Source organism: Haliotis rufescens, unplaced genomic scaffold (assembly GCF_023055435.1).
Source record: "Haliotis rufescens isolate VD_foot unplaced genomic scaffold, xgHalRufe1.0.p SCAF_9, whole genome shotgun sequence".
NCBI lineage: Eukaryota > Metazoa > Mollusca > Gastropoda > Lepetellida > Haliotidae > Haliotis > Haliotis rufescens.
Genome location: NW_025964383.1, coordinates 20,198,219 through 20,225,451, shown reverse-complemented (window position 1 = coordinate 20,225,451; position 27,233 = coordinate 20,198,219). Strand labels below are relative to the sequence as shown.

Below are 27,233 nucleotides of genomic sequence, written 5' to 3'. Positions count from 1 at the left end.
TGAAGACCTATTCTACCCCGGATGGTCACGGCCTAATATAATGATCACGAAGATTGTCATTATTGTTTGTCACGTGTGTCATGAGGAACAGGCGTTGAGAAGGATCCCACTGTTCTCCGTGGCGTCTGTTTGAGCTGTACTAACAGGTGCTGGTTCGAATTTTTATAACAGACTGTCATTATAACTAGTATGGTGATAGTGAAGGGCATATATAGTAAAGTGTTTGTTTCGCCGATTTGAATACAACAAATTTACGTCCTTTCTATCGCTGAGATCAAATGATGTTTTTTTGTGACATCATCTGAATGTGATCTGATAATTATCAATATTCATGATTAAAAGAGTCTAATATGGCGGGAAATGTTGTCATTGGCATCCTTGTATCGCGATAGTAGGATGGTTGTAATGTTTTGTCCCGCTATTTCCCAGTTTCAGCAACATATACCAAGGATGCTTTTGGGAATTCCAGTGCCTCTCATTATTGTCTTGGACAAATATATCAACGATTTCATATTTCTTCACATTCTTCAGTCTCTCAATATTTACGACAATATCGATGTTGCATTTTGACATTGTAAACTGCCATCGCCTAAGGGCGATGACATGTTAGCGATAGATCGATCAATCCATACACTTCTGTTGATTATTACTGATTTGTTTATTCTGCCGTCTAGAGTAGAGATCGAACTGTCGGGGTCATCTTCAAGAAGTATCCAGCTCGTCATAGACTTCAACGCTCGGACATTCTCGGCCACACATTCTGAGGGTGGAACCAGAGGTCCCCTTGAGACAATCGGAAGCTTCCCTTTCGCTGTCAACAAAGAGTCCCACATCGTCATTGGTTATGAAGCAGGGGCCTACAAGGTTTGATTCTCTGTCGTTTCTTCTTATGTATAGAACATAATAGAAGTGGGTTAGTGAGTTGTGTTTAACGCCACTTTAAACAATATTCCATTTATATCACGGCGGTTTGATGTATAATAAGTTATAGAGCTATAAGTTAGGACAAGACGCAGATGCCTAGATTTGCGATTCCACAGCTTAGAAATTTTGTTAATTCGCCTCATCAACCAGGATGGCCTTTCCGGCACACTTAGTTTATTTCAGGAGTTATTCTTATCCACTCGGAATATTCCGCTGATTACATCATACCTCTGGCAACAAGGCATTCGTCACCACTCGCCCCTTTCCGTAATCTGAAAGAAGACTCGTCCCCCTAGCGATGAATATTATGTGCGAAAATACGACAAACCAATCAGAATGAGCGTATGATATCAAGGTCTTCGTCAAAGAATCCCTCAGAAATAATTTTTGATTTTACATATGTCTAGCAATTAAAAATATACCCAAGATACAGTTAAATGTGTTCAATCATACTGTATAATTCCGTACGTCCCTATGTGCTTTAAATTGCATCTGAAATATATGTTATATATGGGGAAATGTATGTGAACCATTTAGCAACGAATTGACAATTGTTTTAGGTATGCCCGTTTGCGCTAAGACGGAACCCGGTCGCAAATATAGCCATGAGAGGGGCCATTCGTGACCAACTCTTGTTAATCCGGGACAAGCCGAATAGCGACTCGTGCCCCTCTCGTGGCCATTTTTGCAACCGGGTTCCGTCTTAGCGCAAACGGGCATACCTAATACAACTGTCAACTCGTTGCGCAATGGTTCACATATATTTCCCCATATATCATTTATATTTCAGATGCAATGAAAAGCACATCAGGACATGCGAAATTATACAGTATGATTGAACACATTTAACTGTGTCTTGGGTATATTTTTAGATGCAAGACATATGTAAAAACAGAAATTATTTCTGAGGGATTCTTTGACAAAGAACTTGAAATCATACGCGCATTCTGATTGGTTTGTCGTATTTTCGCACATAACATTTATCGATAGGGGGACGAGTCTTCTTGCAGGTTACGGAAAGGGGCGAGTGGTGACGAATGGAGAGGGGCACGAGTCGCTATTCGGCTTGTCCCGGACGGAATAACACGAGTTGTTCACGAATGGCAACAACGGAGTCGAAACACTGCAATCACTGTTAACCTTATGACGCGGTGCATGTTGTTCACATAACAGCTGTTTTGCAGACAAGTGGATCTGTGCCTACAGAAATTAGGAGTTCATTTTGAGTTTTTGACAATTTGAAAAATGCCGCCTCTTTGTGGTCATCTGATAGTCAAGTGCACGAAACTGCAGTTCCAGTATGGATTTATGTAGGTTCTGGCGTGGGTTCTTGGACTGAGACGAGACGAATGTTTCACCATACCAAAACAAACTTGTGTACAACCTTTATTTATGTGTTGTCAACTCACTTGATAGTTATTTGTGTGTACATAGATCTACGTGGATGGGAAGCTGGAGCACACGTATACGTCGCCCGTCAGTCTCGACAAGATGACGCACATCAGCATCCTCCAAGACTACCATCTCAGGGACCTGCAGGCCTTCCCAAAGAGTAGGGAAAAAAACTTCCACGACGTCATTATTTCTAAACTTAATGATATTTTTTTTGGTTGGTGGTTGGTTTGTTGTTTAACACCGCACTCAGCATTATTCCAGCTATATGACGGCGGTCTGTAAATAATCGAGTCTGAACCAGACAATCCAGTGATAAATTTCATGAGCATCGATCCACGCAATTGGGATCGATGACATGCATCAACCAAGTCAGCGAGCCTGACCACCCGATCCCGTTAGTCGCCTTTTACGACAAGCATTACTATTATTTTTATTTTTTTATTTTAATAATGATCGAATATATATCAATTTTCCTCCTTTTGACCTACTTGCAAGGTTCGGGCAGTAGGGTAGCCTTGGTGTTAAGTGTTCTCTCGTCAAGCCGATATCTTGGGTTTGAATCTGACTTTGGTACAATGTATGAAACCTATTTTGAACTGTTAGATGTTGCTGTAATGTCGCCGCCGTCGGTTTGAATAGATGCTTGGCTCTCTTGCTTGTCAGATGAGGTTACTGGGTGTATCGGGTATGGTGACTTGACTGATTACGTGTCGTCGTACACCGACGGTGTGGGGTGTTGCTCATTATATCTATCACTGGTTTGTCTGGCCCAGATTTAATGATTTATTGGTCTCTGGAATAGTTTAAGACGGATATTGGAGGCATGTGGGAGATCGAACCATGGTCATCAGGGTGACGAGCGAACACTTGAACCACAAGGCTAACCCACCAGCCCAAAATTAGAATGGAGATTATATTGGTATTATCTCAGAGTTCTGTTGTGTCTTAACTAATGTGTTTGTTTGTTTGTTGTTTGACAGCAGTCTTCACTAATGTGCAGCAGGATACTTTTAGGCACGTGGATAATGTGTTTGCAATCACGCTTATATCCAGGTTCATATCTCCATAAGTTTCGTTTCTATTTAACGACGTAATAAAGAAGGCATATTAATAAAGGCATCGTTCCACACCTCTTGTGCTATGACGGAACCAGTCGACATTATATCAGCAGAATGAGACGCCACTAGGATTGTACCGGAAAGACACGAGTCATGCCGAATGACATATTTTTACCGGCAGATTCTCCCGGACTCAGCGCGACGTGCAGTGTCACCACCGTCCCCAGCTCTCACGTCACCGGCAGCGACACGACGGTGGGCTCCGTGGCCTCTCTGCAGTGCGTCCAAGACTACAAATTCTGCAGCGCCGACGACAAGGTCACGTGTGGCAAGGATGGTCAGTGGTTAGTGGGACCAGACCAGATCTGCAAACGCTACAGATGGACGAACGTACCAAAGTTACCCATGGTTGGTATTTTGAATAGTTTGTTATGCAGACTGAGAGTAAAACGACCACAAAACCTGCTTTTGATATTTTGACAATTAGACGTTTTAAATCAACAGTTCTGTCCTGATAAAAAAAACAACAAAACTATACAGGGTCATGTTTATTGCCGTAATTCTTTTCCTGTAACGTTATTAAATGTTTTTCGCAAACCTTAAAGGACATGATCACTTAGAATTGGCATGCGTCTTTTTTCTGGTCCAGTAAAGTAACGTGCTATTCTTTGTTTAAGAAGCGTTTTCTTACTGAAAAATATTTAATAAATGTAAACGTTCGTAAATTCTGAGTACAAATTGCAAGATTCCGTTGTTATTATTGAGACGGGGCGGTCGGGTAGCCTAGTGGTTAAAGCGTTCCCTCGTCACGCCGAAGACCCGGGTTCGATTCCCGACATGGGTACAATGTGTGACCCCCGCCGTGATATTGCTGGAATATTGCTAAAAGCGGCGTAAAACAATACTCACTCATTCACAATTTATACAAGATATACAGGTATTCCACGTGAAAACAGAATTTGTCAGTTTAAACTTAAACAGCGTAGACGACGAATACCATTTTGTTTTTGTTTGCCCAACATATTCGGAGCCACGATGTAAGTATTTCAATAAGTTTAGCCATTCTCCTTATCTATATAGCTTTATTTATGTCAACAAACATTGTTATACATTTGCTAAACTTATCAATGTATATATTTCAGGCTATGAATTTTAGAAAATCTGTGGCATAAAAGTTTGTTTGTAATGCAAGACACTCACTACTGGACAATTTGTAATGTACGATAGGCCTGTGAACTTTAAGTACTAGTATGTGAAATAAATATTTAATTTACATGGCTCTACTTTTAAAAGGTTCGAATCCCGGTTCGCCCTGATTATGTTTCAAGATTTGTCAGCTCCATACTCCTGCTCATGCATTTCAACAAAAACATTTAACATCTAAGACCTGTATCACCTCGGGCTTTAAAAAAATTCGTCTCATGAAGCTGACCCGCCATGGAATAGCTGAAATACACTTTAAATCTGCGTTAAACCCATCTTACTCACTCATTAGAGGAGGAGGGATGGCTAGCTCTTCGGCTTGATGCGCTGTGTCGTGAGAGAGCGTCCGGGTAAGGTAACCGGACTCCTTCTCATTGGTGAGAGATTGTCCGCGCAATGAGGAGGCGTCGTACGTTACGCGACGCATTGGGGCGTTATAAAGGGCATGGATGGTTAGCATTTAACGAACCCGAAACGAGTGTAAGAATTTTCCTGAACATTTACATGCCTGTTCCAGCCCATGCTCTACCCTCCTCCATGCCTACTGGTCGACGGGATGGCCATTAAACTAAAAGCCTCAACAGCGAACAGGTGAGTATTTTCTCCTAGGGGTCTGTCTCCAATAGGGATTCCTGGGCAGGCTTGTCCTCCCGACACCATGATTATTGTCATCGCCAATAACTCAGGATTTTTTTTCCCTACACTATATATGTCCCTCCATCACCCGGAAGCACGGGTGGCCCAGTGGTGTAAGGCGCCGCAATTCGAATCCCGGTTCGCCCCGATTAATTTCTAGGTTTGTCAGCACCATACCCGTGCTCGTGGGTTTCACAAAAGTGGTAAATGCCCTAGATCTTCATCACTTCGGGCTTACCACCCACATTAAGCTGACACGCCGCGATATATTTGGAATACTGTTAAAAGCGGCGTTAAACCCAACTCACTTTTGTGTCCAAACACATCAAGGTGACACGCCGTGATAATAATAATTGGAAAAAAGAAATACTGTTCAAAGCGGTGATAAACCTCACTCATTAGTCTATTTTAGTAAGCTATTTATTATTATAATTTATTTTTATTATTATTAAATATATTTATATACCGCACTCAGTAATATTCCAGCTATATGACGGCGACTAACGGGATCGGGTGGTCAGGCTCGCTGACTTGGTTGATGCATGTCATTGTATCCCAATTGCGTGGATCCATGCTCATGATGTCAAACATTGGATGGTCTGGTCCCGACACGATTGTTTTCAGACCGCCGTCATATAGCTGGAATATTGCTGAGTGCGGCGTAAAACGACAAACAAACCAACAAACAATCTGTAAGGTCTTCTCAGGAGGCCACAGCAATTAGTTTTCTGTGCGAATGTATTATTTCAGCTCTCTCGTCTTTGGTCAGCTATGTGTGCAATTTCAGCAAATCACAACTTTCGTTGGGGGGCTCTGCCCATCTGGAAATAATCGTTTTATGTCCCCATGTCTAATTTCAGTTTCTGGTTTGACCTCCGGGCTGGGTCCGAGGCACAGCTGATGGTCGAGTTCCACGTGGGAGCAGCTGGTGACTCCACCCTCACCTTCAAGACCGCCATCTTGAATAATGTCTTGTTCTCGAAACAGATTATGAACCCTCCAATGAAAGTCAACACATTGTTCTCACTTCTCGTGGAGTTTCACGCAGATAAATATGCAGTAAGACATGATCTTTTAGATTTGCTTGTTTAATCACACAATGTCCGTAAGTATACCTCACAGACATTTTTCTAAAAATGCATATATAATTTACATAGTGTATTATTTATTGAACGTCCATGTCATGGGCGGTAAGTAATTTGCTTTGCAGAGTTGCTTCCCTTTGTATTACCGCTCATCGCAGAGTTCAGTGTGTTTCTTCAGCAACCCATGCTTGCAGTAAAAGGCGACTACGCTTGTCGTAAAAGGCGACCATCGGGATCAGTTCGTCCGGCTCGCTGACTTCGTTGATGCATGTCATCGTATCCCAAATTCGTGGATCGATGCTCATGATATCAATCACTTGATTTTCTGGTCCAAACTCGATTATTCACAGACCGCGGTCATATAAGTGGAATATTGCTGACTGCGGTGTCAAAGAACAAACAAAGAACAACAGTTCAGTTTGTTTTGTCAGCAACATTACTAATGAAAAGTCGGACGTTGTTTTTCCACCCAAAATTTAGCTGACCAGACGCACGCACCCACAGACACGTACACACCCGGCTCCGATACAAATATGTCCCGCTTCTCTTCATTGGCAAACTATGACAAGTCAGTACTGCAAGTACCCGTACCAGGGGTCTATTTGTTGGTTGGTTTGTTGTTTTACGCCGCACTCTGCAATATTCCAGCTATATGACGGCGGTCTGTAAATAATCGAGTCTGGACCAGACAATCCAGTGATTAATATCTATTTGTAATGACTAAAGCCGAGACATGAAACTACCCTGTTCCAGATTGTCCTTGACGGCATCCACTTGTACGACTACCTGTACATCTCGCCCGCCAGCAGGACAGAGAACCTCATCATCACCAACGGCGTCAGCATCACCGAACTGCAATTCCTCGACACCATACCCCCGCGGGGGTAACCGTGACCTGTCCACCCGACACATGGCTCAGCTGACCACCCCTGCCTTCCCGTGACTGTCTGGTGATGGCTCTATAGCTGTGTGCCGGGAACAGTCCTTCGTTCATACATTTAATATCGTGTCACGTGCTCATCGTCGATGGTAGTTAGAAACATTAAAAAATGATTATTGAAATCAAAATGTGTTTAGTTGAGAATAAAACTGTTTTTGTGTAAGAGGTGTGGAAATTTATTTTTTAATTTTATTTTTTTCTTCCTTTTTTCGTTTTGAAAAATAAATAAAAAGAAACACACTTTTACATCAGGATTGAGTGAGTTAAAATTTATAGTCACATCGGCAGAATTTCAGCCATATCGTGACTACCAAAAGTTATACATGATATTTACATTTAAGCAATAAAAGCCTTCCACATCAGGATTGACGTACATTACCGCGTGGTCAGGGTATAGGGTCATTTCTGTCATATAATTCAGTGCAAGCTAGGCCACAAGCCTGCAGAGAATATATTCCTATCATTGATGTTTGCTAATTAGGTTAACAATTCAAACTCCACAGTTCGAAAACTGGTTATAATAAAGTTTGACAATTTTCCAAAAGCTCAAAATCTCACATGACCCATGAAGATCCGGGGTAGAATAGGTCTTCGGCAACCCATGCTTGCCGTAAAAGGTGACTATGCTTGTCGTAAGAGGCGACTAAAGGGATCAGGTGGTCAGGCTCCCTGACTTGGTTGATGCATGTCATCGATCCCAATTGCGTTGATCGATGTTTATGGATATCAATCATCGGATTGTCTTGGCAAGATTTGATAATTCACAGACCGACGTCATATAGCTGGAATATTGCTGAGTGCGGCGTAAAACAACACAAAACAAAACCAATTAATTCTGCCGTTGTGAATCTCTTTGTAAGTGACATTTTAACATTCAAACACCTCCTCTAATGCATAGAGACGCTCCCGTCTGACCCCAGATAGCAGTCAGACGTTGGGCCAGCGTTGGGCATCAACGTTGGCCCAACGTCATTTTGACCGGCGGCCCAACGTTGGCTGAATATCGTTGGCCCAATGTTGGGTCAACTTTTCTTTGCCAACGTTGGGCCGCCGGTCAAAATGACTTTGAGCCAACGTTGGCCGAAACGTTAGATTACGCCTGTTTTATTCCTCACTACCTCCCTGGCAGCCTGAAATGTTTGTACCAATCTAGTTAAGACATCAGGTAACAAGCAATACGTTCTGCAAGCTAAATTCACCATAAACTCTATCCATGAAAGAGCATGCCAATGAAATGCGCTCTCTTCTGGCAGGGTACCTCGGCATACATAGTTTATACTATTGAAATACGGCCAAGAAAAAAATAAAAATGTTTTAAAATTACATGTACAATTTGGTGATATAATATTTACTTTCCAAAACAATTTGCAAGACTATGTGCATATTGTTCACAAATTTTTCAACACTACTAAAAGATATATGATTTTCCCCACGAGTTTGCAAATTAAAAACCATCAGACAATAAGAGGGCATACATTGAAACATTTAATTTTTCTTGGCCTTACCCCATACATTCAGCATTGATGAGCAACGCTGAGACAAGCAAAAGAGTCCATGCATCGGATGTCCTATCATGTATGATCCATATCCTTGATCCATTCAAAGATATTATGACAGCAACAAAATGACAATAGAATTCTGGTTTCGGTGACCTTTATTAATTTGTTAAATGACAAGTCAGAACCTGAGCTGAGTGGTTTAGGAGCCTTTTCTTTCAATCCTCAGATGTAGAGTCAGAAGAACTTATCACAGGGATGATCTTCAAATGTATCCATGGTCTCTCCTTGTGCCATGGTAACTGAATAAAACAATGACACAAATATAACAAGGGCAAAAATGAGCTAGGCTCACTAATACCCCCGACTCGCCTAGTGTGTCAGTAGTTTCAATTTAAATAGCTTAAAAATAGTGCCACGCGTGACCCTGTATTGACGTTATGTGTGAAACCACCAGAGCTCGTAGTTCTCCATGTTGCTCTTGACTTCCAGTTAACACATAGGAGAGGGATCTGAAAAAAACATTTCCAATCTACAGATACAGCATGAGTTTGTAGAGGTGGCTGTAGAACCAGTCCATCACGCTCAACTTGCACTGTGTGAGATGCGTGATGGAAGTCACTCTGTGTCATTAGAAAATGGATAGGGTTAGGGTTTGAAAAATTAATAAAAAATGGAAAATTAATAAAAAATAAAAAATTCTTTTGACTGAACCCCTCCATATGAAACAGATTATATGTACTAAGTTTGCGATGAATCCACTAAATAGTTTCAGAGAAATCGCACGGACATAGTTTCGGCCGGACGGACAGAACCTTGGTATAACGATATACCCCCTCACTAAAAGGTCGGGGTATAATAAAAATGGCAAGGCAGGGGACATATTTTTCACATAAAAAAATTGTTGCCTTCCCCCAAATAATAATTTGATGTCTGAAAAAATGCTCAGCAGTGCTACCTCCACCCCTCCAAGTCATAAAACTGTTTAAAACTGGGAAGGTAGCATGAACAGTAATGCCATAATGCTCTTGGATCATACATAGGCAGAAAAGCTGTTAACACTGAAATGAACAAGGGTAACGACTCATTCATTTTTTAAAGTTTAAAACATGGAAAAAACTTAATTATCAAAATCAAATTTTGCACTGCACTTCTCCTATTGGTATAGAAACTACTCCAAATTGGAAACAAATCCATGTATTTGTTTTCAAGTTATAGGTCGCACAAATGTTGAAGAAAATAATTCTAAGTTCAAAACATGAAACAAATCATTTTTTTTTTCTGAAAATACACATATCAAAATCAACATTTGCACTGTACCTCTTCGATTAGTACTATAGAAACAGTTTCTTAAATTTGGAAAGAAACTATGCAGTAGTTCTCAAGTTTAAGGTCACACAAAGTTGAATTAAAAAAAACACATTCTAAGTTCAAAACATAAAATACACATATCAAAATCAACCTTTGCCGTTCAAAACATAAAATACACATATCAAAATCAACCTCGCCAATTAATATATAAAAAGAATCCATGTAGTAGTTCTCAAGTTATAGGTAGCACAATTGTTGAAGTAAAAAATATTCTAAGTTCAAAACATGAAAAAAGCTATATTTTCTTAGAAAATACACCAATCAAAACCAAACATCGCACTGCACTTTTTCTATGGGTATATAAACTGTACCCCTAATTGGAAAAGAATCCATGAAGTAGTGTTCAAGTGATAGGTCGCACAAAGGTTGAAATAAAAAGAAATATTCTTAGTTAAAAAAACATTTAAAGAATCACATTTGTTCAGAAAATATACATATCAATATCAAACTTTGCACAGCACATCTAAATTTTTATTATTGAAGATGTTTGTACATATTATTGCATCATGCATACCTTTCTGGCTGTGATGTACTTTAAAAATATGCCTCCACAATACTGTAAACGCCACCTGAAAGAAAAATAGAAACCTTAAAGTATGACAGTCTCAAAAAAACCAGCAGAGATAAATTTCATTTACTAACAGTATGATGTCAATGGTACGGAAGCCTTTTAGGGCCATTTGTTTTTTTAATTTTTTTCGATACTAAGTTGAAATTTCAAGATACTATATTGAAACTCAAGATACTAAGTTGAAATTTCAAGATACTTTCTTGAAATTTTAAGATACAAAGTTGAAATTTCAAGATAAGTTTTTAACATCCTAAGATGTAAAAATACGTTTGAAGTGAATAATCTTGAAATTTCAAGATAGTATCGAAAAAAATTAAAAAAACAATTGGCCCTAAAAGGCTTCCGTACAATGGTGTTATTTTTGGCAAATACTTTTATCAGCCAATAGAAATCAACTGAGATTATTCAAAAGCAGTAACTTTACCTTTCTGCTGTACCTTAGTTTTAACCGTAATTCCCCGTGGTAGTTAATAATTTCTGAATATTTCACAAATAAATAACCGATTATGCCATTTTCAATCCCTTTCAAATAACAACAGACCCGTGAAGACTCCGGGGTAGAAAAGGTATTCATCAACCCATGCTTGCCGTAAAAGGTGACTTCATCCAAAGGCCAAACAAGTTTTTCCACACAATGGCAGCCGAATATATGATTTACAACCGCTTCGCGTTTTCCGCTCTCTATAAATAATTACTAAACGGATTCATGACGGATCTTTTGAAATGGGGATGTTAAGTGGGTCAACACCGATAAATCTGATAAGGGAAGTAACCCGAATTACCCCCTCTTTTGTTATTTTTGTCGTCTGCTTAGCAATGGCAACCAAGCGGAAAGAATTGCCGGTACATGTAAAAGAAATCATTGTACAAATGTCAAATGATGGAGTAAGTGGCCGATAAATTGCTGAAAGGTTGAAAATTAATCCTTCTACCATTACGAAATTTCTCAAACGACATAAAGACCGTGTATCTCTGGAGAACACACCTCGAAGTGGTCGGCCAACAAAATGTTACGTAAGTTCGGATCGCCAACTTTTACGGATAGTGAAAGGTCATCGCAGGAATATTTTAAAGGACAAAACAGGACTTTTGAATGCTCAGGCCCAAACAACAATATCTGAGACATAAGTTAAAAGACGTTTGAAATTGTATGGTTACAAAAGAGAGTTGTAAAGAAGAAAATTGTCGTATCGAAGCGTAATCGGGTTCGGAGGCGGGCATGGTGTCGTTCAAGACTTCATCAAACTGTTGATAATCATTGGAAACGTGTTATTTTTACTGATGAGACGCAGATTGTGTTGGGGAAAGATAGGAAAGTCGTTATTTGGAGAAAGAGTGCACGAGATAAATAACAGGGATGAACTTATTCGAGTTGTTCAGGACATCTGGTCCTCCTTTTCTCAAGCCTACATACGAGCACTATACATGTCTATTCCATTCAGAATACGTCAGGTTTACAGAGTAAATGGATGTATATCAAAGTTCTAATACAATCAGGTACGTACCTTTGTTTTAATAACCACAAATCTATATATGAACAAGTGAGGCGAGTTTTTCAAAACATCGCAGTCCGCCATCTTGCGGAAACACTTTTGACCCCGAGAGTGTATGCTTGTCGTAAAAGGCGACTAACGGGATCGGGTGGTCAGGCTCGCTGACTTGGTTGATGCATGTCATCGATCCCAATTGCGTGGATCGATGCCTATGTAATTAATCACTGGATTGTCTGGTCCAGACTCGATTATTTACAGACCGCCGTCATATAGCTGGAAAATTGCTCCAACCAAATAACAACAAACACAATACCACGGCCACTGATTGGTGATCGATAACTGAACTCGCGATGTTGCCGACAACTGGGAAAAGATCCGTACATTGATCAGTAGGAGTCTGCATGGTATTATTATATCATTGCTTTGAGTGTTAGAAGCCTCGTTCTCAATTGTTCATTTTAATTGATCCTTTTGAACGTTAAGTTGTCACAAGCGAAAACCAATTTGACCTTTTCATTTGAGTTTGCTTGTTATTTTTAAACATACGCGAGAATAAAAACAACCAGTATTCATTTACAAATACCATAGTCAGTATTTTTTTAAGTTGTCATGTGGTCGCTCGCTCTCCGGTGACCTCCAACTGTTAGATCTAGCTACTGCAACTTACGCGATACGGTGCCCATTTCTTTGCACTAACTTGTCCTCACGATCACAACAAACTTTATGACACGGACAAGCTAGATATTTTTCGGTATGCTATATTTTCAGAGTGACATGTTCCTATTCGGCTTCGGTCATGAAGTTAGTGAACATGGTGTTTTCAATTTCTGGAAAATAATTACTCGTGTTGCTATTTCTGAATGAACAATGGTTGTTGTTTTTCTCGGGAACTGTTCGAACATTATAACAAGACATTAATTAAACACTTACCGCTATATATTCAAAGAAAATAGTATTCCGATGATCGAGCTTGTGCTTGCGTCGCGTCGTCTGTTCGTAGAGAGGCGAAAAAACGCAGCGCCCTCTATGAGAAACTGTCAATTAAGAGTAGCGCCCCTTGGAAATAATTTTCGAAATGCGACCTGACGTTATACCAACGATGGGCCAACGTATGAAATCCGACCGCGACACTGCCAGCCATTGCCGACGTTGGGCCAACGCCAGAATGCTATCTGGGACAGAAGATTTCTTGAAGAAATAGAATATGTTTGATAAAGTGCCTTGAAATTTCTTCAGGTAAGGATTTTTTTAGCAGCCTGCCTAGTAACTAGAGCAAGGCGCTGAGCAATGCAGTGGACACCGACAACAGGTACAGTTGATTCTTCGTTGAGCAATGCCACGAAACCATTCTTGCGTCCAGTCACAACGGCGGCCCCATCTGACCCCACAGCAATGATTCTGTGCGCTGAGCAATGCAGTGGACACCGACAACAGGTACAGTTGATTCTTCGTTGAGCAATTCCACGAAACCATTCTTGCGTCCAGTCACAACGGCGGCCCCATCTGACCCCACAGGAATGATTCTTGACACGGCCCTGTAATGTTTCATAGACAACATCCTGGGGAGTAGTAGCCTTGCCATCAGGAACTTACACATCAGCGAGGAAATTTAATTTGTTTCAACATCAAATGATGAAGTGGGAGATCTTGTGTGTATCAGGAGTTTCTTTGTAACTGATACGGACCCGTGAAGATCCGGGGTAGAATAGGTCTTCAGCAATCCAGGCTTGCCGTATGAGGCGACTAACGGGATCGGGTGGTCAGGCTCGCTGAGTTGGTTGATGCACGTCATCGATCCCAATGGCGTGGATCGAAGCTCATGATATTAATCACTGGATTGTCTTGTCCAAACTCGATTATTTACAGACCGCCGTCATATTGCTGAGTGCGGCGTTAAACAACAACAAACTAACGTAAGAGGCGACAAGCAGCGTGTTTGTTGTTTAACGCCGCACTCAGCTATATGACGGCGGTCTGTAAAATAATCGAGTCTGGACCAGACGATCTAGTGATTGACAGCATGAGCATCGATCCACCCAATTGGGATAGATGCAATGTATCAACAAAGTCAGCGAGCCTGACCACCCGATCCCGTTAGTCGCCTTTTACGACAAGCATGGGTTGCTGAAGACCTATTCTACCCCGGATCTTCACGGGTCCCTCACCATAGTGGAATGCCTATAATTATGGCAGCCAACAGTTAATGTATTGATTTTGGTTTCAGAAACACAAACATCACAAGTTATTCCAAGTGAACTGTCAAATTGTAACCAGTTGTATTTAGTAATCCAATCACTTTGGATTTGTTTTCTCACTTTTTCCCTCTTTGGTAGTGGTTCATTGTTTGTGTCATTCGTACCAGTTTTGTCAATTGGTAACGGTTTATGTCTGACATTTTTGTCAAACCAATTCACCGAGCTTGCCTGTATACGATGGTTGGTCATCTTCTTGAGCTTCTGGAGTTAAGTTTGCAATAAACAACGCACAATGTTAGTGTTCGATTTTTGTCGAGGTTATGAATATTAACCTACCTTTACGATGAAAACTGACTTTCATGTGCAACTTATCGATAGTACCTCGTCTCCATCGATAGTACCTCGTTAATGATCTTACAAGATGTTTCGAATGAAGTCAATATTTGTTTATGATTAGACTCATCAGTAACTGCGATTCTCATTCATAGCCACAACATTAGTTGAAGTATTGACTTCAACCAATATTCAACCATTGTTAAAGAAGCAACTTATTGACTTAGGACATTTACGTTGGTCTGGTTTGTTAATATAGCAGTACACAGGACGAGGAAGATAGCTACGTACCATTGCGAGAACAAAGTTGGTTGGTTGGTTGTTTAACGCGGCACCCAGCAATATTCCAGCTATATGACGGCGGTCTGTAAATAATCGAATCTGGACCAGACAATCCAGTGATTGATATCATGAGCATCAATCCACGCAATTGGGATTGATGACATGCATCAACCAAGTCAGCGAGCCTGACCACCCGATCCCGTTAGTCGCCTTTTACGACAAGCATAGTCACCTTTTTGGAAAGCATGGGTTGCTGAAGACCTATTCCACCCCGGAATCTTCACAGGTCGCGAGAACAAAGGATGAGAAGGAGCCAAGCCTGTGATGGGTCAGCCGTACCTTTATATCCCGATAGTGTCCTGTTGCGCGTCCTCTGATTTGCTTGGGGCACAGTCAAACACTCTGACTCCACGAATAACACATCCGTCCAATTGGGGATCAGTCCCAATTGTCTATGTAAATCTATACATCGATTGGAGTAGTTTGAGTGGAAAGAGTTCATCAGCATGATGTTTTTGTACTCCAAGTGTCAAACACTTGTCAAACAGCTTTAATCAGCGGCTTTATCTGTACTTTAATAAGTCGATTGATTTTCTGCAATGAAACATGACGGAAGCAGCCTTCAACAACAGTATGAGTGTGACTGACGCTCAGACTAATGCTCAGAAACTTAGACAACCACGATGAGACCAACAGGCCTGAATCTACTGGTCGCTCTGTGTTATATTTCTCTACAAGGTATGTAACCATTTTAACGTTTTGGACAACATTGATTAGTTAGTTAGTTAGTTAGTTAACGCCGCACTCAGCAATATTCCAGCTATATGACGGCGGTCTGGACCAGACAATCCAGTGATCGACATGAGCATCAATCCACGCAATTGGGTTGGTTGGTTTGTTGTTTTACGCGCACTCAGCAATATTCAAGCTATATGACGGCAGTCTGGACCAGACGATCCAGTGATCAGCTGCTGGCTATGATATGCAATTTTAGCCATCAGTTAAAAAAACAACAAATATGCTGCAATTAAAACCAAGATAGGTACTTTGAAAGACATGGTCTTACAATACCCTCTCAGGGGGACAATAATTTTACAGTATTTCAAACCCCGTCAAGGGCAAAGCCATAAACGGTCTTCAGCAACCCATGCTTGCCGTTCTAAGCGACTATGCTTGTCGTAAGAAGCGACTAACGGGATCGGGTGGTCAGGCTCGCTTACTTGGACCCGTGAAGATCCGGGGTAGAATAGGTCTTGAGCACCCCATGCTTGCCGTAAAAGGCGACTATGCTTGTCGTAAGACCAACGGGATCGGGCTCTCTGACTTGGTTGATGCATGTCATCGATCGCAATTGTGTGGATCGATGCTCATGATATTAATCACTGGATTATCTGGTCCAGACTCGATTATTTACAGACTGCCGTCATTTAGCTGGAATATTGATGAGTGCGGCGTTAAACAACAAACAAGCAAACAATCACAGCCTTAAACAATCTCAGCTAATAATTATACACTACCAATTCATAAGAAACATATATTTACATCACAATTTATCAACAAGTTTTATATATTTTATAAATTTGTAGTGCTATTTAATAACATAAATTGTTGGTGCCTGTACCCTCGAAGGGGTTCAAGTAGCGTTAAATTATTGTCCCCCTAAGTGTGTATGTAAGTCCCAAATCATTCATTCCGGGTTAGAATAGGTCTTCAGCAACCAATGCTTGCCGTAAAAGGTGACTATGCTTGTCGTAAAAGGCGACTAACGGGATCGGGTGGTAAGGCTCGCTGACAAGGTTCATGCATGTCATCGGTCCCTATTGCTTGGATCGAAGCTCATGATATTATTCACAGTATTCTCTGGTCCAGGCTCGATTATTTACAGACCGCCGTCATATAGTTGGAATATTGCTGAGAGCGGCGTTAAACAACAAACCAACCAACCCAAATCATTCGAAGTATTTTTATGCATGCCAGACTTTTAAACGTAGTATTTTCGTCATTTTAATCTAAGGCTCAACTGGTAAACTATCGCCAGTGAATGTAGGGTGATATAAATCCTACCGGGGTCCATGCATGAAGCAAAGGTACTGTAAGTCCCCATGGTCCCTAGTATGGTGATCACCCTTCCGTGACTGACGATCTCTAGCCCATTTTTATATTGTGTTGTTAACTAATACTTTCTGCTTTTATATTTTCTCAACTAGTTTTAAATCAAGTGATATTCTAGTTATTGTACTGTCCATCATTGACCATCTTCCCGAGGCAAGAGAGTTAACTGACCATAAAAGTCCAGTTACCACCCTTGCCGAACTAGGCTGGTATTATGGAGTTACATTTTGGCTGGACTAACGAGTCTATGCATAGTCCAATCTAATTCGCGCACCGAAATCGAAATCCGGTTCGTAAACTGTCGTGCAGATTTCGGTCGATTGCAGGATTTGCAAAGCATGTGCACCGCCAACTCGTCAGCAGATATTTTCCAAATCTTTTCATGTTTTTAATCAAGGAGCTCACGTGATTTGATGCATTTCGCGATGTAAGACCCGTTTTATCACAATATAGATCTTGATTATCGATCAGATCGTTTTGACTGGGCGCCACCATTTTGTGTGAAGCAAACACAAGTGATACGTGAGGTGGAATCTGATTGGTCCATAGGAGAGGCTCAGAAGGGACATACCTGGTAATAGCCACTGGTGGCGCTACGATCGAGCCCAGTAATTCCAGCCTAGTTCGGCAAGGGTGGAAACTGGACTTTTATAGTCAGTTAACTCTCTTGCCATGGGAAGATGATAATTGAGAGCTTTATATTTAGTCATAATATATGTATTAAATGTGCTTCTCGTCACGATATGGCTGAAATACTGTCGATGTGACACTCGCTCACTATTTCTTTAAAGAGAACTAATATTGTTAAAAAGATCCTTTAGCGATGAAACTTTGAAATATTGATCCCTTGTGATGGAAAAATCAACAGTCAAGCAGGACATGCTTGACCGTGATTCTCTTATCACAAGGGATACAGAATGGAGGGTCTTCACCTTTTGATAAATATTCGTGTGTATATCTGCTGTGGCCAATACGACATCGTCGTAAATCTGAATACGGTTAAGAGGGTTATTATTTTTTATCAAATTGATACAGATGACGCGCAACATAATGTATTTTCACCAATTTTTTGCTCGGAAATATAGAAAACACGCTAAAGAAAACAGTGAAAATCCAGTTCAAAATATGCAAAGCGACGTGGTACAATTCTGGATTCTCATTCCGAATACCTAACGTTATTATAAATATTCCACATTCATTCACACATACCCCCGGGTGGTTTGCATGACTTGCGTTGTTCAATGTTTGAACATTTTTGAGGGAACCGCTGTGACGTTACGTCAAAGCATGTGACCTTCACCTGATCTTCTCGCACTCGCACTCAAAATTGTTCACTTGCATTTGCATGTTGTTTTTGTGTGCGTGGAGCTAACACAAATATACTACATAATAAAAGCAAAAGGGGTGAGTGAGTGAGTGAGTTGCGTTCAACGCCGCTTTTAACAGTATTCCAGTTATATCACGGCGTGTCAGCTTGTTTCGGGAGGAAAGCCCGAAGTGATGCAAGTGTCAGACGTTTACCACTTCTGTGCATGGGTATGTGCTGACAAACCTAGAATCATAATCGGGGCGAACCGGAATTTGAACCCACAATCATAGGTTATTGGCGCGCCCAAGGGACGCAACTCTCTGCACTGCAAATCGCGGCGCCTAAGACGACTAGGCCACTAGACTACAGAATCCGAGGTGTCGTGAAAAGGTCGCTTGTTTTCTGCTGCGTCGGGACACATTTCTCTGAATATGTCTTAAGAGGTTTGTACTACTTTTGATTATGGGTAAGATAGAGATCAACCAACTCAAAGCTAGGAATAATATAGTGCATCTTTCCCTTGCCATAGATCCCTCGCTCCCGACGCTCACTCGAGGTCTAAAACATTATTTTAAAATATAAACCGTAATTCTTCGTAGATCGTTACTTATTCTCATAATCTACAAAACATACGTGAAAGGTATCTCTGGCTATTGAAGATTTTAAGTACATGCTGCATGAAATGTGAAGTGAATGTCACCATGATTTCATTACTTTCAGATATTGTTTTGAATAAGGCAGAGAACATTATGCTGGGAAAACCGAGTAAATTGAGTGGAGTCTACAACTCCGCTGGGTACGCGAATGATGGGAATATCCAAAGCCAAGCAGCCATAAACGTCGACTATGTGATGAACCCCTCCTGGCAGGGAGATCTTCAGGGATGGTATACTATCACTAACATCTCAGTTACAAGTGCCAATTACAATGGCTATGGTGAGTCTCCGTGTTTGTGAAATTGTAATCTTAATATCAACAGCTGCACACTTCGATGTCCCATGTAAGCCACAAAGTTGTAATTATACCCCCGTTTACGAAGTAAATCGGGGGTATATAGCGTTCCGTTCGTCCGTCCGTCCGTCCTTCCTTCCGTCCGAACTTTTGTACGGCCCATAACTTTTTAACCATGCACCCTAGCTTCACCAAACTTGCTAGACACATTTACCACAATGAGTACTTGTGCCTTTTGCTAGTTTGATGATTCTGAATTTTTTAATTTTTGCCGTTTCCATGGAAACATTAGAAACTTAAACCTTTAGGGTGGGTGTTTTGTACGGCCCATATCTTTTGAACCATGCACCCTAGCTTCACCAAACTTGCTACACACATTTACCACAATGAGTACTTGTGCCTTTTGCTAGTTTGAAGATTCTGAACTTTTTAATTTTTGCCGTTTCCATGGAAACATTAAGTAACTTAAACTTTTAGGGTGGGTGTTTTGTACGGCCCATAACTTTTTAACCTTGCACCCTAGCTTCACCAAACTTGCTAGACACATTTACCACAATGAGTACTTGTGCCTTTTGCTAGTTTGAAGATTCTGAAATCTTTTTTGTGCCGTTTCCATGGAAACATTAAGAAACTTAAACTTTCGGTAGAATTTTTGAACGATCCATGTTTACAATATTGTGAATCCTAGCTTCAGCAAACTTGCTACATTAACCACTATGATTGTTTTTTATCTGTTATAAGATTCTGAAAGTTTTCTCTCTTGATGACTGGTTTTGTATAGCTAATATATTTTCCAAAATTGTTTCCACTCATGTACATCATCATAAGTATCTGCGCTTTGTGTTAGTTTGAATTTATGAATTCTTTACCATATCTGTTAAGGCTAGATGGAAATTATTAATTTATTGATTTTCTTATATGATATTGTTCCATATTTTATGTGTTTTTATATCAACAATTTTTTGTCCTTTTGATAATTCTTCTTTTGTAACACCTCAATCAAATTTTTATTCAAAGGTGTTCAGGGCGATCTACTTCCTCGTAGCGAACACTGGTGCAATTGTCACTGGAACTCAATCTTAGTTTTTGAAACATTGAAGTTAAAATCAGTTAAAAATATGTAATATTTCATTAATTAACAAACTATTTACTATTTGTTGTTGACCAGCGGGGATAACGGGGGTATGTGAGCTTTGCTCACTTCTTTCTTGTTTTATTTGTACCTGCAGTGTAAATACTGAAAACGGCTAATCGAGTCTGGACTACAAAATCCACTGACTGATATCATGAGCATCGATTCATGGATTTGGGATACGATGACATGCATAAACCATGTCAGCGAGCCTGACCACCCGATCCCGTCAGTCGCCTCTTATGACAAACATGCATATGCCTCGATGAAGACCAAATCTAGCCCGGATCTTCACGGGTGCGATGGTCATGATGTCAATAACAGGAATGTCTTGTCCAGACTCGATTGTGTACGGACCGTCGTCACATACCTAGCTAGAATATTGCGGAGTGTGGCATTAAAGAACGAACAAACAAGGATGTAACTATCTTACATTTACTTAAACAGGGATGAGTGATTTGTTGAGTTATGAAGTCACTGAATTACTGAGTTTGACCATTTTGACCTGACTGGACACACTACCCATAATATGAAAAATATTGTATCAAACAGAGGCATACTTGGAAAGTGCGTACGTGGGCGTGTCTGCTGATGACAACATCGACTGCCCAGATGTGGAAATCTTTGTCTGCGGCCAATGTCCAGCATCTGTTGGTCAAGGAGAAACCTTCACGTTCAACTGTTCCCACCCACGACCTGTCAGATTCGTGAAGATTTGGAGAAACTTGGCCAGTGAACTAGCTGTTTGGGAGGTTGAGGTTGAAGGCACGCCAACAACACAACGTGGTAATATACCTTGTCACTTGGGAAACCATCTGGCAATATGTCATCCATCCTTCCACAGCCACGGAGCTGCCATAACTGTGTACCTATTAAACCTATCTGCCAGAAACTGTCAACCCTATTATCTTTTCAGGCAGATATCTTCCTATAGCTATTTATCAATTATTTGTATTGAAATCCTTCCCACCCGTGAAGATCTGGGTTGCAATTGATATTGAGCAACCCATGCATGTTGTAAGAGACGACTAACGGGCTCGGATTGTCAGGTTCGCTGAATTGATTGATGCATGTTGTATCCCAATTGAACAGATCGATGCTCATGACGTTTGTCATTGGATTGTTTGGCCCAGACTTTATTATTTACAGACCATCATTATATAGCTGGAATATTGCTGAATGCGGCGTCAAACAACGAAAGAAAGAAAGAAACATTGGAATAGCTTCCAACTTTTTTGCTTTTAGGAATGGAGCCAATTCATTCATATAAGATGACATGTTTTTGTTGACGATTAAGTAGCTATTGTATTTTAATTATCTGAGCTTAGAAATATACTTCTTTAACAAATGATAATTCGTGTTGATTTCAGGAACCAAGTACCAAAAAGTGATGAACACTAAGGTTCAAACACCGATGACATCTCTCACTGTTGCTTCTGCCACTGAATGCGGTTACCAGTGTCACGTGTTCCAGCCTTGCCTCAGTTTCAGCTACAACCCAACAGCTGCTCCCAACTGTCTCCTGACAACCAACCCAGAAGATGCAGCAGCAGCAGCCCGCTGGACCAAATACACCATCGAGAAGTGTTCCAGCAACATCACCTGTCTCCTGACTGACCAGTTCAATTAATACCAGATCCAGTATTTGTTCTGCAGATGTGACATTCTGGGACGTTATGTCAACGACATGATGAGTGTAAAAACATCAATAGCAACACGTTCTTCTCTGGTTAAGGGCAGGGTATGAAACTCCCAAAAATTTCAGCCAGACCACAGGACAGGCTTGCTGAAATACTTGCCAGTCCTGACCAAAACCTGCCTGCCCACTATAATCATATGTTTCTCAGGATAAGCTAGCGGGGTTTCTTTTTGGTTATATTTTATCATTCATCTTTACATGTGAATTAATGCTTATCATCGGGAAATATTTTGAATATTTTCACATATGAAATATAACCCGACCGTCGGGCAGGAGGATTTGAAAATCTGGCAGCCATAGTTGAAATCAACCCGTCTCGGACGGTCGGGCAGGCAGGTATTTCGAACACTGTTAAGGGGCGGTCGGGTAGCCTAGTGGTTAAAGCGTTCGCTCGTCACCCCGAAGACCCGGGTTCGATTCCCGACATGGGTACAATGTGTGAAGCCCATTTGTGGTGTCCCCGCCTTGATGCTGCTGGAATATTGCTAAAAGCGGCGTGAAACCATAGTCACTCACTCACTCTTCTCTGGTTAAGAAATTCGGAGTTCATTGTGATAATAATACCGTTCCAGATCATCTTGAGCTATCTGTACTAAGACTTAACTGGGAGTTTTATCATACGACTGCCTTTTCGTTTACTATTATGTCAGAAATGATATTTATTCATTGCCACACAACGTTGCCAGTGTTACTGATTTGGCAGTAAGCTGGTCCTTGTCGTTAGGGACCGTCCATTTGGTATTCTCGGAGAGGGGGGCAGAAGATGCTTGAAACAAATATTCAAATATTAATGCTTCAGATTGTTTACAAACAATTGTCAGACATAAAAACAGAGCAGGTTCGGCAAACGATGATCAGCTGATACAGTGTTAGTATTATAGTGTAGCAGAATTGAAATAATGTTATTTGAAGTTATTTGGTGGTGGATTTTAAGTTCAACATGATTAATGTGGTATTTCCAAGTTAAATGAATACTTCCCACAACCAAAAAAGGGCCCCCCAGGCCATAGAGAGCCTCATTGTTATTGTAAGGTGTCATTTCTGAACAAGAAGTGTGTCATCACATTTGATTGGCTACAAGTTTTTGTAAATGAAGTAGAGCCAGTTTCATTGGTTTGGAAATGCACATGTTTTTCGAACTGTGAGCATGCAACATGCATGATCAATTGGCTGGTGACATCAGGAGTGGGAACATCTATTCTTTTCTAGCTGGGTTTGTGAAAACCACATTTCAGGTTAGTGTAGTTTGTTTTAGAAAAATTGTTTAAAAAATGTATAAAATATGGATAAAATTTGTTGTATTGTTTTACACTTAAAACGGTCGTAAAATTGTTGTTCATGCAATTTGGTAATAACTTAACTTTTTCAAGTGTGTAGTTGGGTACAGAATAACTGTTGATAGTAAACGTTTGGCAGTTTTGTCTATACAGTTAATTATTGTATTATTTGGTGTATTCGCTATACTGTAGGTTGGATATGGCAGTGGTGACCAGGTTAATACCTGCTCGTGAGAACATGTGGTTCATCCCATAGTTGGTAATTATAAGTGTTGTATACATTGCCGTCATTTCATTCTTAAAAATTATGGTAAGGTACAGTACAAAAGATTGTGTTAATATCTCTATTGTAATTAAGCAGTCACTTGCCATTTACCTTTTGTTAATGTTTTGTATGCTGTAATGCTCTTTTGATATTAAGTTATTTTGTATGTCCTGTACAGAGTAATGTGCATCTAACTATACATGTATGTCAGTTACAGTTGGTATAGAGTATTTTTTTATTGGATGTGATAATGTTGACACGACCGTTGTAACTACGTGATCAAGCTGTGCAATAAAGAACTCAGCCCAACACATGGATCGTGTCGTCACTGATGGAAGCATGCGTTACAATAGTATTAAACAGTTGTTGGTGAGCAGGATCAGCTGAATACACGCCAATGACTTTAATTATTAACTTTCAACAAGAGTGTGATCATGGACTTTAAACCCACCACAACGATCCTCACCTGATTTATGTAGGCGTTTGTCACCAAGGGTTGGTTGGTTGGTTGGTTTGTTCTTTAACGCCGCACTCAGCAATATTCCAGCTATATGACGGCGGTCTGTAAATAATCGAGTCTGGACCAGACAATCCAGTGATTGATATCATGAGCATCGATCCACGCAATTGGGATCGATGACATGTATCAACCAAGTCAGCGAGCCTGACCACCCGATCCCGTTAGTCGCCTTTTACGACAAGCATAGTCACCTTTTACGGCAAGCATTGGTTGCTGAAGACCTATTCTACCCCGGAATCTTCACGGGTCGTCACCAAGGGTCCACAGTTGTTTCAAGATTGTAACCTCCGTCTTCTCTGGAGGAAATCTAACATAATTGCCATATCCCTTATGTTTTGTTATAATACAACACACAACGTTCATCATTCAGAATAATAACGGACTGACTAACAAACGGGCTGACGGACAAATAGACAGATGACTTATATGAAACGGATGTATACAAGCCGCTATATGCCAAATTTAAGTAACATGAATGTTTGTGTGAATTGGGTCGTGCGCATTCATGCTGTTATCCTCTAGTAGTCGGTGTTTTGCAGATGAACTCTCCAATAGTTAACTAATGTTCACCCTCCAATAGTTATAGGCCCGTGAAGACCTGGGATAGAATAGATCTTCAGCAACCCATGCTTGCCGTAAAAGGCGACTATGCTTGTCGTAAGGGGCGACTAAGGGGTTAGGGTGGTCAGGCTCGCTGACTTGGTTGATGCATGTCATTGATCCCAATTGCATGGATCGATGCTCATATTAATTACTGGATTGTCTGGTCGCCTTTTACGGCAAGCATGGGTTGCTGAAGGAGCTGGGTTGGGTTGGGTTGGATTTTACACCACTTGGTACCACTGAACAATATTTTGCTTTGATGTGGTAAGAAAGCCTGAAGTGATGCCCGATTTAGACGTTTACCGAATTGTTGAAGCACGGGTATGGCGTTGGGAAACATAAAAACACAATCAGGACGAACCGGGATTCGAACCTACGATCACACCGGCAAACACCTTTGTGGCACACCTAATTATAAAGGACGCAACTCTGCGATGCGATGCCACCTGCTCAAACTGTTCGGAAAGAAGTAGCTTCCCAGAGACTCATGAAGACGATCACTTATCCCAAACGAATCAGAATTGACTTTGCACTGTCAAAGCTACAGGCAGTCGTGTCGTTGGCGTCACGCCATGTTTAGTGAAAATCGAGGTTTCTTCTCAATTTCATAACTTGCCACAGTTGTACGCTTGGAGACTTGATGGTCCGGGTTCGTTATGAGGCTGTGAGGCTAGTCATGGTACTCGCATGATCAGGTCATTGTGCTTGCTATCAATACAAGGCTCGCTGATTTGGTTGATGCATGTCATCGATCCCAATTGCGTGTATCGATGCTCATGATATTAATCACTTCGATTAACTACACACCGCCGTCATATAGCTGGAATACTGCGGAGTACGGCGTTAAGCAACAAACAAACAAACCAGTCACTAGACAGCCTGAAAGATCTGCTACTAGTTCTGTACCTGTTCTGCTGAACACAGTTCACCTGTCAACGGATGGGGGCGGTCGGGTAGCCTAGTGGTTAAAGTGTTCGCTCGTCACGCCGACGATCCGAGTTCGATTCCCGACATGGGTACAATGTGTGAAGCCTACTTCTGGTGTCCCCCGCCGTGTGATGCTGGAATATTGCTAAAAGCGGCGTAAAACCACACTCACTGTCAACGGATGTGGGGACATGCATGAACATCCTACATAATCTTGGCCAGTCAAAATTATTGACGATTCCCCATTTGTTTCTGTGAATAACATCAACAAAACCCTTTCCATAACCATAAAGATATGCGACAAAACCCTTTCCACATTCATGAGAAATCTCGAGTCGATTGTAAGATTCCGACTATACCATGAGCGTGAATCACTTTCAAATAGTGATGATACCAAGTATTCGCGAAAAGGTAGGCTTATCCTTCCCAACTGGTGGCATCCGTCACAAACACATGCAAAGGCAAGTCAACTAAATTTTGGTTTGTTGTGAGCAATATTCTATTTATATCTGGCGGAAATGGGCTTCACACATAGTACCCATGTGGGGAATCGAGCCCGGGTCTTCGACGTGACGAGAAAACGCTTTAACCACTAGGCCACCACCGCCCCAAAAAGCAAAATAGACTGCGGCTCTAATTTAACCGGTGCGGGGTGATACAAAGAAAAAAGATGAGTAATTCGCTTCATGAATTCTTTTATTCAGAATATATGTCACATTGACATTCACAGAAGTATTTCTTTACTTTTTGTTACCTACACTGTATGTTCGATGCACACGTGACAGGATATGAAGTTTATTCAAAAGCACAATCGTACGCTAAATGTACGCGTGTCTCATTATGGTTGAAAAAACATCATGATATAACGTTATTCCCAGCCCGAACATATTGTGGACAAATAACGGCATACAAATAACTGTCTTGCTAAATTTCAACGTTTTCTCAATTGACGGCACTGTGATGCACATGTCCACATGCGTGTGTCCATTGTTTTATGATGTCATTCCTGAGAAAGAGTGTTACCGTTTGTTTACAAAAAATAAGATGATGCACACATGCTGTTCACAATGACCAAACTCCATCGGTTCCAAATAAATTGTCCGGACCTCCATTAGAACCTACTCATTAATACCCGCAAACCGGAAATAATTAACACAATATTATTCCTCTATTTTATCAACTACAAAGAACTGTTTTGTTTTGTTTGTTTAACGCCGCACTCAGCAATATTTCAACTTTATGACGGCAGTTTGTAAAGGATCTAGTATGGACCAGACAATCCATTAATTGATATCAAGAGCATCGATCTACGCAATTGGAATACGATGACATGCAGCAACCAAGTCAGGACACCTGACCACCGCGTTAATCGCCTCTTGCGACAAGCATGGGTTCTTGAAGACCTATTCTAACCGGGATCTTCACAGGTCCTAAAACTTACAACCTTCTGCTCTAG

At 40.9% G+C, this 27,233-nt stretch overlaps 1 protein-coding gene across 1 annotated transcript in view; it reads left to right on the top strand.

Annotated features, from left to right (window-relative positions):
- Positions 1 to 7,331, top strand: part of LOC124144745 — a 56,616-nt gene extending 49,285 nt beyond the window's left edge. Inside the window, exons 33-38 of the mRNA XM_048391500.1 lie at positions 675 to 864; positions 2,359 to 2,476; positions 3,559 to 3,785; positions 5,098 to 5,171; positions 6,077 to 6,275; positions 7,055 to 7,331. Of these exons, the coding sequence (XP_048247457.1) occupies positions 675 to 864; positions 2,359 to 2,476; positions 3,559 to 3,785; positions 5,098 to 5,171; positions 6,077 to 6,275; positions 7,055 to 7,189 (943 nt within the window). The 3' untranslated portion in view covers positions 7,190 to 7,331. The remainder of the gene's footprint in view (positions 1 to 674; positions 865 to 2,358; positions 2,477 to 3,558; positions 3,786 to 5,097; positions 5,172 to 6,076; positions 6,276 to 7,054) is intronic.
- The last annotated feature ends 19,902 nt before the right edge of the window (positions 7,332 to 27,233 follow it).